At 41.1% G+C, this 16,495-nt stretch overlaps 1 protein-coding gene across 1 annotated transcript in view; it reads left to right on the top strand.

The window, feature by feature from the left end:
• Positions 1-1,168: 1,168 nt before the first annotated feature.
• The window catches only part of LOC119409576 (pituitary tumor-transforming gene 1 protein-interacting protein), a 104,538-nt gene continuing 89,211 nt past the window's right edge, over positions 1,169-16,495 (top strand). Inside the window, exons 1-5 of the mRNA XM_037676478.1 lie at positions 1,169-1,408; positions 1,604-1,650; positions 3,252-3,360; positions 4,604-4,709; positions 14,487-14,552. Coding sequence (XP_037532406.1) covers positions 1,285-1,408; positions 1,604-1,650; positions 3,252-3,360; positions 4,604-4,709; positions 14,487-14,552 — 452 coding nt within the window. The 5' untranslated portion in view covers positions 1,169-1,284. The remainder of the gene's footprint in view (positions 1,409-1,603; positions 1,651-3,251; positions 3,361-4,603; positions 4,710-14,486; positions 14,553-16,495) is intronic.

Below are 16,495 nucleotides of genomic sequence, written 5' to 3'. Positions count from 1 at the left end.
GGGCAGTTCCGAGAGGAGGGCACCGACAGCTGGGAGCGGTGTGTTTGCCGATGCGGAAAGGCCTGGGGGGGGGGGGGGGGGGGAGCATCCGCTCAGCGCCCCCGTTCCAACACTACGCTCTCCAGGAGGGAATGAGCAGCGGGGCTGCTGCTTACGTCGCCTTTCCTGGAGGAATCATACGATTTGCTCCGTGACTCGGCATCAAAAAAGGCGATGGCGTCGTCCAGCGAACAGTCCCCCGTCACGGAGAAGCAGTCCTCGATGTTTGCTTTGAACAAGGCTGCTCGCCTCTGCCTCTCCTCGGGAGGGAGGAGGTCACAGAGACAGTAGGAGGAGGTGAGGTCGGCGTGGCGGGGACCCAGGCATCCTTCACAGTTGTCGTGCCGGTCAAAGCTCAGCATGTAGCCGGTCTTGCAGGACAGGCACAGGCGGGTGGTGCTGGCACTGGACATCGTGTTCTTGTAAAAAACAGTGCTGGTTGCTTGCTGAAGAAAAATGGGAGCCGATTACCCGGTCTCACCGTAATTTATACAGACCGGGTGAGGCCCACACAGCAGGTGGGCGTAGACTATAGTTTTCAGTGCTGCACTTCGCGCGACAGGATGAAACCCACCAGCGACAGCCTTAAAGGGCGAAGCCTATATGAAATAGAACATCAGATAACAACAACATTTTTCAGTCAGGTCATCTGGACAGTTTCTTTTTTTTGTGCTGAAACGTTTCGCCTTCGGTCCGGAAGGCTTCATCAATCAAGGAAGCACACAACAAAACTGATTCTTCCTCCAACAGCTTACTCCAAAGTGGAACAAACCAGTTCTGCTTGTGATAAGATGGTCTCTTTGGTACGCCCCCTCCTCCATTGCTGGCCCTCTTGTTGACAGTCTTGTCAAACTGGTTGAAAACAACAAAGTCCATGCTCAATAATCCAGGTATACAGTTTTGTTGGGTGTTTCCTTGACTGATGAAACCTTCCAGACCAAAGGCAAAACGTTTCAGCACAAAAAAAAAAAAAAAAAGAAACTGTCCAGATGACCTGATTGAAAAAATGTTGGATTGTATAACTGGATTATTGAGCATGGACTTTGTTGTCAGATAAGATCATTAACTCCTCCCGCACGGGCTGTGAGGGACTGGCAAACTAACTTCCCCTTTGAAACCCGGAAGTTACAGCTTTTGACGGAGAACGTAAACAAGCGAAGCTAGCAGAGAGCCATTCGATTAGCTCATGTTCTTTGGTTTTCGAAGAAATAGCGAAAGTAAACGGTTTGTTCTTTGCCTCTCATCATGTTTTCTTCAACAAGCTTGAAACAAAGCGCGAGAACTTCGGTATTTTGTGTCGTCTTTTTGCTATTTGTTAGTCTTGTAACGCAGGGAGAATGCCAAACTACAAGTCCACCGCCTCCACTTTGTAAGTTAAACTACTTGTTAAATATTCCCTTTTCTTACTTCCCTGATGTTGCCGTCTGCCACATTCTCTGGGCTTGAACTGCAGCAGCAGTACGTGTACCAGGCCGACCTAACAAAGTACTCGGGGTGTGTGGAAGTACAGTTGTGTATAAAGCAGCTGGTTGTTGTGTGGACTGAACGTGTCTCTGTGTTTCAGCGTGTTCTGCCTTCAAGAACTGTGACAGCTGCGTCCCTCATGCTAAGGTAAGATCCAGCTGCACGCACACATGACCTCTTGTTTAGTGTCTGTTCTCCTGGTTAACATTCTTTTCTTAACAAACCTAAGGTTAAAAAAACTTTGTGTGCGGCTAAAAATCTTAGAATACTGTATCGTGATAAAGATTCAGTCATTTCAAACACGCAAACTATGTTACATAGATTCATTACACAAAGTGAAATATGTCACGCTTTTCTTATCATTTTGATAATTATAACTTAGAAATAACGAAAAACCAAAAATCAGTGTCTCAGGAACTGAGAATATTCCAGAAGCAGCTGCTGGTCCAGTGGTTCTGGTCAGTGTGGGCCGGAGCCGAGTCCTGCTGGAAAATGAAACCAGCATCTCCATGAAGCTCGCCAGCAGCAGGAAGCATGGAGTCTCTAAAATGTCCTGCTGGATGCTGCGAGGACTGTGGACTTCAGAGAACCCTGTGGACCAGGACCAGCAGAGGACATGGACCCAAACCATCCCTGACTGGAAACTTCACTCTGGACTTGAACAATGTGGATTCTGGACCTCTCCACTCTTCCTCCAGACTCTGGGACCTTGATTTATAATGACATAAACATTTACTTTCATCTGAAAGAGGACGTTGGACCACTGAGAGACAGTCCAGGTCTGTGTCTCCTTCTGATGGTGTCTCTGGTTCAGGAGTGGCTGGACTGGAGGAGTGACACGTTTGGAGCTCATTTAGCCAAAGAGTTCTTCAGCTGTTTCAGGTGACCCCATGAGTTCACAATATTCACATTTTCTGACACTGAATGTAGTTTTTCATCATCTATAAGCCACAATCATCAAAATTACAAGAAATACAGTGTTGAGAAATTTCACTCTGTGTAATGAATGTATTTATGAGTTTCTCGTTCTTGACATGATTAATGAACAACATAAATGGAACTTTTTCACAACATTCTCATTTTTTTACATGCACGTAGTCCGCTAATATTTCCTAATATTTAGGTTCAAAACTGAAACTTGAGTACAAACAAAAATGATAACTTCTTAAGAAAGGTGACTGTTGCTTATTTTACATGAATACTGATTTACAAATGCTCATGTTTGATAAAGATTCATCATACAAAAAGTCCAAAACTCTTTTTAAGCGCAGGCTGCAGACCAGCAAACAGTCCGTGCACAGTTCAGGCTTGTCAACGCGCAGCGACGATCTCTGCGCTCTGTAACGTCTCAATGTCTTGTCCACTGTGGACGTTTGGTGTGTCTACTGACTGAAACAAATTGCCCCTCGGGCATAATACAGATTCTTGAACTTGAACAATTAGCACAGATGCTAACTTTACAGTGAAAATGCCACAGAAAGCTAATGCTGTTAGCATGGTGTTTATCAGGGAGTTTATGAGCAAATCAAACATTTGTTATTTCTAAAGACGGTCAAGTTATGAAAACTTCCATCTGTTGCTGTCTGCCACATTCTCTGGGGTTGAGTGAAGAAACTATATGAACTGTTTGAAGTGCAGCAGCAGTACGTGTACCAGGACGACCAGAACCGCCCAGCAGCTGCACATGATGACGCCTGTTGTGTTCACTGCACCATGATGGATGCTAACGTCTGTCCTGTTTCTCATAGTGTCTGTGGTGCTTTGCCACTAACAACTGCACAGAGTACCCAGTGACCTGGCTGCTGCCTCCAGCTTCTCTCTGCCCGCTGTCCCAGGCCCGCTGGGGGGTGTGTTGGTGTGAGTAAACCAGTCAACATCTGCACAGCTGTGTGAACACTGTCAGTGAGTGGAAGCTGCATCTGCTAGTCTTCACTCTCAGCTGTGCAGTGTTTTTCCTGCTTCCTCTTTTATTCAGGTGGACGCTAAACAAACGCACCAAACATAACGTAAAATAAAACTGAAAATAGAACGGGGATTTTCAGGGGGGGGGGGGGGACCCGCCTGTAGACAGACTATTATTATCCACCTGAAAAGGCTCTTGCTCCTCTATCAACTTTAATGCGGCTCGAACCACAACGTGTCCCACAAACATATCAAACAACCGGCGCGGCACCGTGATGTGTGCTCGTACTTTTATTGACATTACAAGTTACCATGGCAACGTCATTTGCAAACAAAGACGCCATTTTCTCATTGAAAAACGCTGACAGAACTCCTGTGCAGTGAAGGTTCTGTTGAAGACAGAACTGTGTTCAACAAGGAGGTGCTGTCTATAAGACAGATGTGGGTGGCAGGCCTCAGGCTGATGAAGTCTTTCACATGAAAGACGAAACGTTTCTCCCAAAAAGAATCAGATGACCTGATTTAACCTTTTGTGTGATGGATATGTAAGTTGGTTCAACAAGAGAGCAGCCGCAGGAACAGCGGTCTCCCTCTCTACCTTTAGAAGTTGTAGGAACCATTTTCTTTGATAAATGAAGACATCTGTTTGTTTTGCTTCACTTGAGTTTAGATCTGAATCATTTCAGAGCAGATTATTTTTTATTGTGTCCAGGTTCATAAAACCCTAAAACTGAAAGAGGTGGACTTTCTTTTCCCCACAACTCTCACTAGAATGTTATGTGAGCCGTGCGCACACAGGCGCACGTGGATTAGATTTTAGTCAACTAAACGTTGTGTTTTAAGACCTGATACATTTAAAAAATTTAATTATTCCTTGAATGTAGGCTGTGACTCATATTCAGCTGAGTGTAACTGCAAGTGTCATGACTTCAACTCAGTCACGTGCTCACTGACAGATGTTTGGGGCGTGGATGTTAAATCCGTTAGTTCTGTTTCTGTGGAACTTGAGTTTCATTTCAGTGTAAAGATGCAGAGCTTCTGTCACAACACTAGGTGGCGCCACCATCATATAGGATTGCTGCTAGTTTTCATTTCCATGAAATAAGACTCAGGTTTTCACTTCCCTGACCTTAGAAAATGACCCTTCTCTTGAAAGAGGTCAATAAATGTTAATTATTTATCTCCTTCTGTGTCTCAGTGAACTTTGAAGCCCTGATTATTGCACTCGCAGTGTTGAGTGGGACCATCCTGGTCAGCATCGTGATCTGCTGCTGCTGCTGTTGCTGCAGGAATCACTCATCCAGGTAAGGTCAAGAATCACTCATCCAGGTAAGGTCAACAGCCAAACCGGAGGGTTACTTTTAATTCAGTTTGCTCGTTGACTGAAATTACCATATTTTCCAGAGTATAAGTTTCATCAGTCCAAAAAAGCATCACAAAGAGGAAAAAAACATATATAAGTCGCTTCAGCGTATAAGTCGTGTTTATTATGCGTCACTGCTGACCCCTGGGAAACATGGGCCAGTGTTGTGCCAAAAATCGATTGGCTGCCAAACATGAATTGACGGCCGTGGGAGTGCACACGGGAGGACTCACTGTTCCAGTTCTTCAAAATTTAACAAGATTAACACTTTAAAACAATTATTTGTTTGCTCGACATTATAGTAAATGTGTGTCTCAGTTGAACTTTTCCTTAATAAATACACTTTGATGGTCAAAACATGGCAAAATGAAATGGCTTTAACATTACCACACGCCCATAATGATGACAGAAACACCTATTTATGTAATTTTTTTATTCAAACCCGTTCAGTTCTTCATCCTCTGTGTCGCTGGCAAAGAGTTCTACCAACTCCTGAGGTAGGTGATGCAGCGCTGCCTCCTCTTCCTCCCCGGGCCTGTCAGAGTCCTGCTCCATGTCAGCTGCAGCTCCAGCTAACACCCCGGCCTTTCTGAACCCCGACTGGATCGTTTCTGTGGTGACTGAGGTCCACGCTTTATCGATCCAGCCGAGGACCGGCTGGAACGTCGCGTGGTGCATCCGTGCCGTAGCCGTGCAGCTGTGCTCTCCGTCCACCATCCACTGCTCCCAAAGACGGTGCAGAGCTGCTTTGAAGCTCCGGTTCACAGAAATGTCCAGAGGCTGCAGCACTTTTGTCAAGCCTCCCGGGATGATGGCAGGGACGGAGTTGCACGCTTTAATTTTATCTTTAAATTGCGGCGTGATGTGCACACGCATGCTGTCCATCACCAGCAGGGCTTTTTTTCTTCTAAAAAATCCATCTGGCCGCTTCGTGTATCACTTTGTGAGCCACATGTTCATCATGTCTGTGTCCATCCACCCCTTCTCATTAACTGTCACAACCACGTGCGGGGGGAACTCCTCCTTCGGCATGGTTTTACACTTAAAAATCACCATGAGCGGCAGCTTGGATCCATCTGCGCAGCATGCCAGCACCACAGTGAAGTGGGACTTTTCGTGACCTGTGGTTATGATCACGCTTTTTTCCCCATTCCTCGCCACACTCCATCCCATTGGGATATAAAAAGTTAATGGAACTTCATCCATATTAATAATGTGGTCAGGCGAGATGCTGTGCTGCTGCACCTGCTTGTCCACAAAGGCGCGGAAACTCTCCACCTTTTCTGTAAAATCAGCCGGCTGCTTTTGGCACATGAATTTCTCTTTCTCAACATTTTCTCTGTCGTCGTTGTGTTGTCCTCTTTCTTCCTACTCAATGTGACGTTTTTGACGCCGGCTGATGGGATTTTAGTGGGTCTGGAATAAACAAATAATGGGGTATACCAGTAGTCGTCAAAAGCCTAGAGGGTCTTCTAGCGCCCTTAGTGGCCGAAAATGGTACGGTTCTATTTTTTTCAGTCAGAATAAATGGAAACCGTCATATCTCAGGCAAAAATTGGTCTAAAAATATGAGAGAAAAAAATCCATAAATACGTCGCTTCACCTTATAAGTCGCAGGGCATGCAAATTAGACAAAGAACTGCGACTTATACAACGAAAAATACGGTACCCGTACCGGTTGTCAAAAGCCTAGAGGGCACACTTGAGCATGTAGCGGCTGCATAAGGTATGTTTACCCTGGTTCATGTCATTATGAATGAACATTTAAAGCGTCAGTCAAAAATTGCATTATGAATATGGAAAAAAAAAAATTATATAAGTCACTTTATAAGTCGCAGGACTGGCAAATCTAAAAACTGCAACTTTGACGCCGGAAAATACGGTACTCCTTTTATAACTTGAGCAGCTGTCGACATTTTTCATAAAAATAAAGTGAAAGCAGAGCCTAGCCTGAGAAACTGTTTTAAAAGTAATTTAAGTGCAAATAAAATCATGAGCAGACTTTCTGGATTAGATCAGGCCAAAGCAAAATAAACATCTGTTAAGTTCCTGGCAAAAACCAATGCAGACATGTTCCTGTTTTTAGTTTTCTACACCGCCTTATAAGCTAGCTGTTTTTTGCTACTATTCCTCTTGATTGTCCTTTTGGTTGCTGTTTTGATTTGTAAAAAAAAAAAGAGAGAAATTTAAATTCGTATACCTATTTTATGACTGTCTATTGTTGTCGTCGTTATTCACTGTTGTCATCACTCTTTGGTAATGAGTCCCCGAGGCTCTTTGGGATTAACCTGTCTAAGTAAAGGTTGAATGAATGAAAATGATCTGGACAGTTCCTGATGCTGTTAGCATGTAGCATTTAGCTTTTTCCACTGCATGTTTTAAAAAATACCATCCAGCTTTAACAACAAAAAAGGTTCAATTGTGTCATCTGGACCAGTTTCTTTAAGTGAGAAACGTTTCGTCCCCCATCCAGAGGACTTCCTCAGTCTATGGCCTGCCAACCAGATCTGTCCCATAGGTAGTAGCCTTCACTGCTGTGTTTCAAGCCAGCGTCCCGTTGGAATCTCAAAAGTAGGCTTTTAACAGGTGCAAAACACACCCATCCAAAACAATCAATCATCATGTACAACAATCAAATGTTTTAGACCATGTGACCAACTTGCTACTCACAGAAACCGCCTGAGGACAACAAGGCCAAAATGGTTCAGAATAAAGGTTATAAGCTCAATCATCCAGGTAGATAACAACAATAAAGGTTAAATCATATCATCTGGATCAGTTAGGATTAACCCTAACCCTTCACCCCAACTCCCTCCCTCCCCTGCCCCCCCAACAACTGCCATCACTTACGTAGCGCTAAGCTAGCGGCACACAATACAAATGCACTAGCTAAAGCTACAGACACGCTGCTCTCACGCAACTCCCCATTAACAGCTGCTAGCACTAACGCACTAACTTAGTGCTAAGCTAGGTCACAACATGGACATGTCTACCACTCCCACCACCATCACCAAAAATCACAGAAGAGATGAGCGTTCTTCCACCTAGAGGAAACACTGCTTGACTGCTGATATAACTGTTTGTCACAAATTTCACATCTTTCAGTGTTTACATTAGCCATCCATCAATCATCTTTACTCGCTTCTTCCTTTTCGGGTCACAGGGTCACTGGTGCCCATATTCAGCCATCACTGTGCGAGGGGCGGGGGACACCCCGGACAAGTGTGTTGTCTTTTTTTCTTTGTGTAAACAAACATTAAAATATGTCAGGAGATGGACATCGTGAGCTAACAGACTGCTCACTCTGCAGTTGACAGATCTGTTTTTCTGTCTGCAGGTTCAGGTGAAAAGCAGTCTTACTAAACAAATATGGCAATAAAAAATGTTATATACCAATCTACAAGATGTATATTTAATACTTAATTTTCAGCTGTATCTTCACACGCGTCTAAAAATATGAACATGTAATGATGCAGGATCAGTGTCTGTATAGGTAACTGGTGTCTGATTCATAAAAGATAAACTATCTTCAATTTTATGCATTTATTCATTGATCCAAAAGAAACTAAACAAATTCATCAAAAAGAAAAAAAAACATTGAATGAAAAGGGTGCAGAAAGAAGAAGAAAATTCTTATAATATCTATTCAGTTCAATTCAGTTTATTTATATATCACCAAATCACAACAAAGTTGTCTCAGGGCACTTTACAGAAACATTCACATAAAAGCCAATTCTCAAGTTCTCTATCTAAGGAATCCAGCAGACAAGTTGAATCTTGGCTTCGATGCAGTCTCCCATCCTGAGCAAGCACAGTGGCAACAGTGGAAAGAAAAACTCCCTTTAACAGGAAGAAACCTCCAGCAGAACCAGGCTCAGGACAAGTGGCCATCTGCTTTGACCGGCTGGTTGAGAGGACAGGAAGGAGAGACAGACGAACACAGAATGGTAGGTCCAGGTATAGGTCCAGATGTATCTGAAAGACACAAAAAAAAACACATGTTAAGGATAGAAAAAACAATTACAAATACAAAACAGGTTGAGCAGAGTAAGTAAAGACAGTAGCAGAGTGAAAATTGTGGTCAGTTTGTCCTCCAGCAGTCTAAGCCTATAGCAGCATAACTAAGGGACAGCTCAGGAAACCCAAGCCGACCCTAACTAAAGGATTTAGCAAAAAGGAAAGTCTTAAGCCTAGTTTTAAAACTGGATAATGTGTCAGCCTCACGGACAGAGATTGGAAGTAGGTTCCACAAGAGAGGAGCCTGAGAACTGAAAGATCTGCCTCCCATTCTGTTTTTGTAAATTCTAGGAACCACAAGTAAACCTGCAGCCTGAGAGCGAAGTGCTCTTTTAGGAAAATATGGAACAATAAGATCTGTAATATAAGATGGAGCCAGGTTGTTGAGAGCTTTGTAGGTTAGAAGTAAGATTTTGAATTCTATTCTGGATTTGACAGGGAGCCAATGGAGAGAAACTAAAACTGGAGAAATATGATCTCTCCCACTGACTCCAGTTAAGACTCTGGCAGCAGCATTTTGGATCAACTGAAGACGTTTTAAAGAAGTATTTGGACACCCAGATAATAAACCATTGCAATAGTCCAGTCTAGACGTGACAAATGCATGGACCAGTTTTTCTGCATCATTTTTAGATAAGATGTTTCTAATTTTAGTGATATTACGCAGGTGGAAGAAGGAGGTTCTAGTAACGTTTTTAATGTGGGGGATAAAAGACGTCCTGATCAAAAATAACACCAAGATTTTTAACATTAGAGCTGGAGGACAGATTAATGCATCTAAGGAGGGTGAAAGACTGAAAAATTCATTCCTAAGGTGCTCAGGTCCAAAAACCAAAACCTCAGTTTTGTCAGTGTTCAACAAGAGAAAATTAAGGGTCATCCTGGTTTTTATGTCTTTAAGACATGCTTGTAGTCTAAGTAGCTGATTGGATTCATTGGGTTTAATGGACAAATATAATTGTGTGTCATCAGCATAACAATGAAAATTTATCCCATGATGTTTAATACCTTTACCTAATGGAAGCTGTAGTAAGCTAAGGCATTAACTTCACTACTAATTAATTATTCTTAAAGCTAGTTCAAGCTAGGGCATTAACAGAGTACTCGAGTAATCTACACATCGATTGCTAGGACATCTATCAAGGTTAAAAATGCAACGTCGAGTAACCGTAGTGACGTCTTATTATGTGACCACCGGGTCCAATCCACTGAACCAGAACCACCTTCCTCTGACCTTGTTTCACAAACAAAAAGCAAAAAATATTAATCTCTAAACCTATAAAAAAAATCTATAAACATATGTTTCTTCACGTTTGCAGTTTAATAATAATAACTAATAGTTTAGTTTTTCCTGTGACTTATTTGGAGTATGATAAATGGTAGGAGCATAATATACGCTCCCAATGTTTTGTTGGTCTTTTTTTTTTGTAAATAATTAACTTTTTTGCGGTTTTATTTATTTATTTATTTTTGTATCTCGAGATCTATGACGTCATCAAATACTCTAGTTCTACTCGGGTTTTATTATGTTAATGTCGAGTTTAAAAATTATATACTTGTTCAACCCCTAGTTCAAGCACAAAGAATATTAATTGTTTAATTACAACGGATTCTTTTCTTTTTCGAGTTAAATTTCTGCCCTGTGACCAAGATAACTGTGAGTGGAGTGTTTAAATCAGTGACATGAGACGCCATTTTATCTTTGACCCATCAGAATAAACGCGGTCATTTATTTAACAGAATCAAAATTTAACATCAAAACATGTACACATTGATTTGCTGATCTGTTTCTGATTAATAAACTTGGCACGCTTTACTAACAAGACAACAGAACATTACTGATTGAGGCCGATTCACCTCTGAAGGCATCTAGATTATTGGCAAATAGAAAAGTTAAAGAGGAGAATAGAAGTTTAAAGATTTAAAGAGGAGGTTTAGATGGATGATAATAGATGTGTTGACCCGGAATGGCGCCCTTCTTTCAACACCAACTCAGCCCGCGGTACACTCAGGGCGTGCAACGACTTGTTACCTTTGCAGAAGATAAATCAACTCCAGTACAGAGGTCCATCTCACGCTCCCTTTTCAGCGTCTCCGGTCAGGGTGGCTGAGAAAATTTAGAAGTAGTTCCATATGCTCCGATCAACAGAATAAATGCCGAAGTACTCGGTTCCACCAAATAAGCTTCCTTAGAAGTGGAGCATTTACTGCTCGGTTTGAGTGCACAGCGATGCGAGCTGTGACTCCGCTGAAATGGAGGGACCCTTTGCACATGATCCCATCCATCCGCTACTTAGTTGAGTCTCATCTCTGACTGAAAGTTCCAGCAAGACTTAGAAGAGACCAAGACTCATGAAGACTAAGACTTAAGACTCCGACTGAGTTCCAGGACTGACTAGTTCCAAGAAGTGTTGCCTTTTTAAAGGGGTATTCACTTCCTGTTACGTGGTACTTCCTGATTGGTTGAAACAACCAGCAGGGGGGTGGTTCTAGTGATGTCAGAGGGTCACTAGAAGTCAAGAGACAGCAGGAATGTTTTTAAAAACAGTTAGTACAGACAGAGAAAATATTATGACGAGGTGAGACAACGCAGGTGCCAGTTGGTTATTTACAAGTTTTAAAAACAAGACACTTCGTTCTAATAACTCGTCTCTGTTTGTCTCTAACTTTCGACCGACATGCAGTCCTACTCCTCATTCAGACAGAAGACTAAATGCACACTTATTTCGTAAATAGGCATTTAACTGTATGATCAAAAATGTAATGAGGTTTAAAAATCATTAATACTGTTTCACAGTTGATTTAAATGAGTGGTTCACTTGAACATTTAGAAATGGTATGAACTAAACACACTTTTTGATTATCAAGATATCTTAAAATAGTACTGATAATGTAAAAGAAGAGTGTTCTTTCAATTGATTAATTCAGGATACAATTAAATAGTCTCTTGATGAGATAATTTGTATTTCTGGATTCAAATCAATGAAATAGCAGTTCCTGTCCCCTGAAGGTCTTCAGAGACAGATTGAGGTCGGAGGTCTAGTTCACTACAAAGCATATATAAAGTAAAGAGTATTGGCCCAAGCACTGAGCCCTGAGGAACTCCATGACTAACTTTGGTGTATGAAGAAGATTTATTATTTACATTTACAAACTGGAATCTATCAGATAGATATGATTTAAACTATTTTAGAGCTGTTCCTGTAATCCCAATATCATATTCAAGCCTCTGTAGTAAAATATTGTGATCAACTGTATCAAATGCAGCACTGAGGTCTAACAGGACCAGTATAGACACAAGTCCATTGTCTGAGGCCATGAGAATATCATTAGTGACTTTTACTAGTGCTGTTTCTGTGCTATGATGAGCTTTAAACCTTGACTGAAACTCTTCAAACAGATTATTTCTTTGTAGATGTTCCCGCAACTGACCTGCAACTATTTTCTCTAGACTTTTTTAGATGAAAGTGAGATTAGATATACAGTAGGTCTGTAGTTGGCCAGAATTTCTGAATCAAGATCAGACTTCTTAAGTAAAGGTTTAATTACAGCAACCTTAAAGCGCTGTGGTACATAACCATCCATTAAAGACAATTTAAGTAGATCCGAAATGTGGACATTAATTAGGGGAAATACCTCTTTAAACAGTCTGGTTGGGATGGGATCTAGCAGACATGTGGATGGTTTGGATGTGGTTATTATTTTTGACAATTCAGAGCTCAACAGGACAAAAACTGTCCAAACATAAATCAGGCTCTAGTGAAATTTTTAAAGTTGTCTCATTTGACAGGCGACTAGAGATAGTAGAAGGAAGGATGGTTTGAATTTTCTCTCTAATTGATATAATTTTATTTATAAAGAATCTCATGAAGTCATCACTACTTATAGTTGTAGGGACACATGGTTCAACAGAAATGGGACTTTTAATTAGTCTAACAATAGTACTAAACAGAAACCTAGGGTTATTTTTATTCTCCTCTATTAAACATGGGTAATATAAAGTTCTAGCTTTATGGAGAGCTTTTTTATATGTTAGCAGACTATCTTTCCAAGTTAAATAAAATTCTTCAACATTAGTAGAGCGCCATTTTCTCTCCTGGTTTCTAGATGCTGCTTTAAAGTACGTAACTCAGAATTGAACCAAGGAGCCAGTTTCCTCTGATTGATTACTTTCTTTTTCAGTGGAGCAATTTTATCAAGTGAAGTTTGCATTGAAGTTGTAAGATGATCAACTAGATGATCTAAGTCTCTGTTCTCTGATGCATTACTCTGCAAGACAGAGGAAAACATTGATGGAAGAGATTGTTTAAATTTGGTTACAGCCTTTTCTGATAAGCACCTGCTGAGATGAAATTTACTCTCAGTGACTGTGTAGTCATTTAATGTAAACTCAAAGGTTATTAAAAAATGGTTGAACAGAATAGGATTTTGAGGAACTATTACCAAGTCCTTAATCTCTATACCATAGGTCAGAACTAAATCAAGAGTGTGATGTTAAGAATGAGTAGATGTGCGGACGTTTTGGGTAAAACCAAATGAGTCTATTAAATTATTAAAGACTATGCTTAAGCTATCACTCTCAACATCCACGTGAATATTGAAATCACCCATTATGATGATTTTATCAGTATTTAATAATGAGTCAGTTAATAATTCTGATAATTTAGACAAAAACTGAGAGTAAGCGTCTGGTGGACGATATATAACAACTAGTAAAAGTGTCTTTTTTGATTTCCATTTTGGATGAGAAAGACTGAGGGACAGCGATTCAAAAGAATCATAACTAATAACTGGTTTGGCATTAATTAATAATCCTGACTGAAAAACTGAAGCTACTCCTCCACCTCAGCCAGTTGTTCTAGGAACATGAAAATTTAAATAATTAACAGGAGTGGATTCATTTATACTAACAAAATCCTCCTGTTGTAGCCAAGTTTCTGTCAGACAGAATAAATCAATATGATGATCAGTTATCAGTTCATTAACTAACAGGGATTTAGAGGAAAGAGATCTGATGTTCAATAATCCACATTTAATGATTTTATGATTTTGCTCTGGTAAAGTAATTGTGTTTATTTTAATCAGATTTTTATGGTTTATATTTTTAGAGCTGATTTTTTGTTTATTTAATTTGAGCCGTGGGCGAGTTGACACTGTTTCAATGTGGGTGTGGGTGGGTAACAGAGGAGAAGCAGCAGAGAGGTGGAGGACTACAACTCTGCTTCCTGGACTGGACCCTGGGTTGTCAATAATTTGGGGGATAAACAAAATCAGCCATATTTCTAGAAAGAAGAGCGGCTCCGTCCAAAGTGGGATGGATGCCAGATACATGCAACGTATCTGCCCGTTATTTAAAAAAATATATAAAATAACTACAAAAAACAACTCGATAAAACCAGTACTGGATTGGATCAGTCTCAACAGCAAATAAAGTTCTATCTTATCTTGTCAAAATATTACCAGGATAGGAGAGGAAAAAGTCTCTGCATTTTTCTGCTTCTAATCCACGATTCTGATATCTGTCATACTGGAGAAATCAGAATTTAAATCTCAGTAACTTCTAAATTGTTTCGCTTCTGGATAATGTGACCTCTGAGGAAAGTAGCTGTTTGTGGATAAGTGTAATTGGCTACAACAAAATGGAGATGTTTCTGTTGTTGAAAGATTTTGACTCTCTTCTCTTGTCTTCTGTTATCTCCAGGCCTGACAGAGATGAGGAGAGGTTTGCCAGGAGAAGAGAGGAGATCAAACAGCGTTCTGAACAGCGGTAAGAACGTCTGTCCAGGCCTCTGTGGACATGTCAGGAACAGATTACAACTGTTGATCTTACATCACAGCTGATTTCTCTGCATTTGTCATGAAGTAGTTGTTGCAAAAATGTTTGACATAAAAAAAGAAACTGAACTGACTTGTATATAAGACTGAACTTAGGGATGTTAGAGTAATGTGATTCCCTTCATATTCTATCCCTAAATCTAAAATCACCAGGGACTGAGTGACTTCATACTGATTGCACTCATGTCTTTGAAGATACTTGAAAAGATCATAAAGGATAAACTAGACCAACAAAGTCCATGCTCAATAATCCAGGTATACAATCCAACATTTTTCAGTCAGATCATCTGGACAGTGAAAAAGAAACTGTCCAGATGACCTGACTGAAAAATTATGGATTGTATACCTGGATTATTGAGCATGGACTTTGTTGTTTTCAAGCAGTTTGACATGACTGTCAACAAGGAAGAGGGCCGGCAATGGAGGAGGGGGCATGACAAAGAGACCATCTTAGCACCAACATAACTGGTTTGTTCCGCTTTGGAGTAAGCTGTTGGGGGAAGAATCAGTTTTGTTGTGTGTTTCCTTGACAGATGAAGCCTTCCGGATCGAAGGCGAAACGTTTCAGCACAAAAAAAGAAACTGTCCAGATGACCTGACTGAAAAATGTTGGATAAACTAGACCCTTTGCAGGTTGCTTCCCAGTACAAAGCCACAAAATTAAGTGCAATTTTATCTTTACAGTGAACAAAAATGTCCTAAAAATGACAGAAACATGATGCAGAACTACTAGAAGTGTATCCTGATACATGCTTCATACTAGAAGTATAGATATAATTGGGCATTATCATTAGGTATTATGTTTTAATCATATGGTATAAAGTTCTGACTTATTGCAACAAAATGTTGAGTTGGCGTAAAGGGGACAAACATACACCCCCAACAAAAGAGCCCATTGTTTAGGAAGCAAGCAAGTGGCCCCAACCATTCAGTGTTCCTCATCCCAAAACACCAGGAGGATTGTTGAGGCTGAGCAGCTGCTGTTTGGTAATGTGGTCATAAATAGAGCGGGCTACATCCTGTCTTAATACGTCCACTGCCATAGACATAGTGTTCATCTCTGAGTGCCACAGCAGCATGTGTTGCCTGGAGTTGCAGAGACCGCTGTCCTCTTGCTTCAGTGGTTCAAACTCTCATTTCTCTCAGGTCTTCGTCCTCTGAGGGATGTTGGGTGAAGTGTTGGTAAGCTGGGCAGTCGTGCAGAAAAACTGACCGCGAATGTGGTGTATCAGCATCACTTGTCGTGTTGGGAATACAGGTGCTTTGGCTTTCTGTGTGTGCTTGAGAAAGAGACTGCCTGGTGACGTATCCAGCCTCCATTAAAAAAACAACCCTCCCTCTTTACTTCATGTGCCACCAAGTCAAGCTACAATATCCTGCAGCGAGTATGATCAGGGCTTTGAAGTTCGAGTTAGTGCAATGATCTATACAGTTCCTGTAGTGATCAGTACATGAGAACCAAGTTCAAGAATCTTTTTTTATCCCCAAGGGTCAATTTGTTTCACGGTCAGTAGGCACACAAAACATTCATACTGGACAAGATATTAAGACATAAAAATAATACATGACATCATCACTGTTCATTGAGAAGCCTGATCACTACAGGAATGAATGAGATTTCCACTCTGTTTGTTCTACATCTGGGCTGCAGATACCTGCGTCCAGATGGAAGCAACCTGAACTCACCATGGAGTGGTGATCAGGATCTGCCAGAATCAGCCTGGCCTTGTTCACTGCCCTCACCTTGTGTAGGTCAGTGAGGTTCTGTAGGGCTATGCCAACAGTTCTACAGTACATCTTGACAATCCCCGAGAGTTTGTTCCAGTTTTTACATGTTAAAAGTCCAAACCAACAGATGAAGGTGAAAGTTAAAAG

Source organism: Nematolebias whitei, chromosome 5, assembly GCF_014905685.2.
Source record: "Nematolebias whitei isolate Nwh7 chromosome 5, NemWhi1, whole genome shotgun sequence".
Taxonomy (NCBI): domain Eukaryota; kingdom Metazoa; phylum Chordata; class Actinopteri; order Cyprinodontiformes; family Rivulidae; genus Nematolebias; species Nematolebias whitei.
The sequence above is the reverse complement of the archived record's forward strand: the minus strand, read 5'-3'. Positions and strand labels throughout refer to the sequence as shown.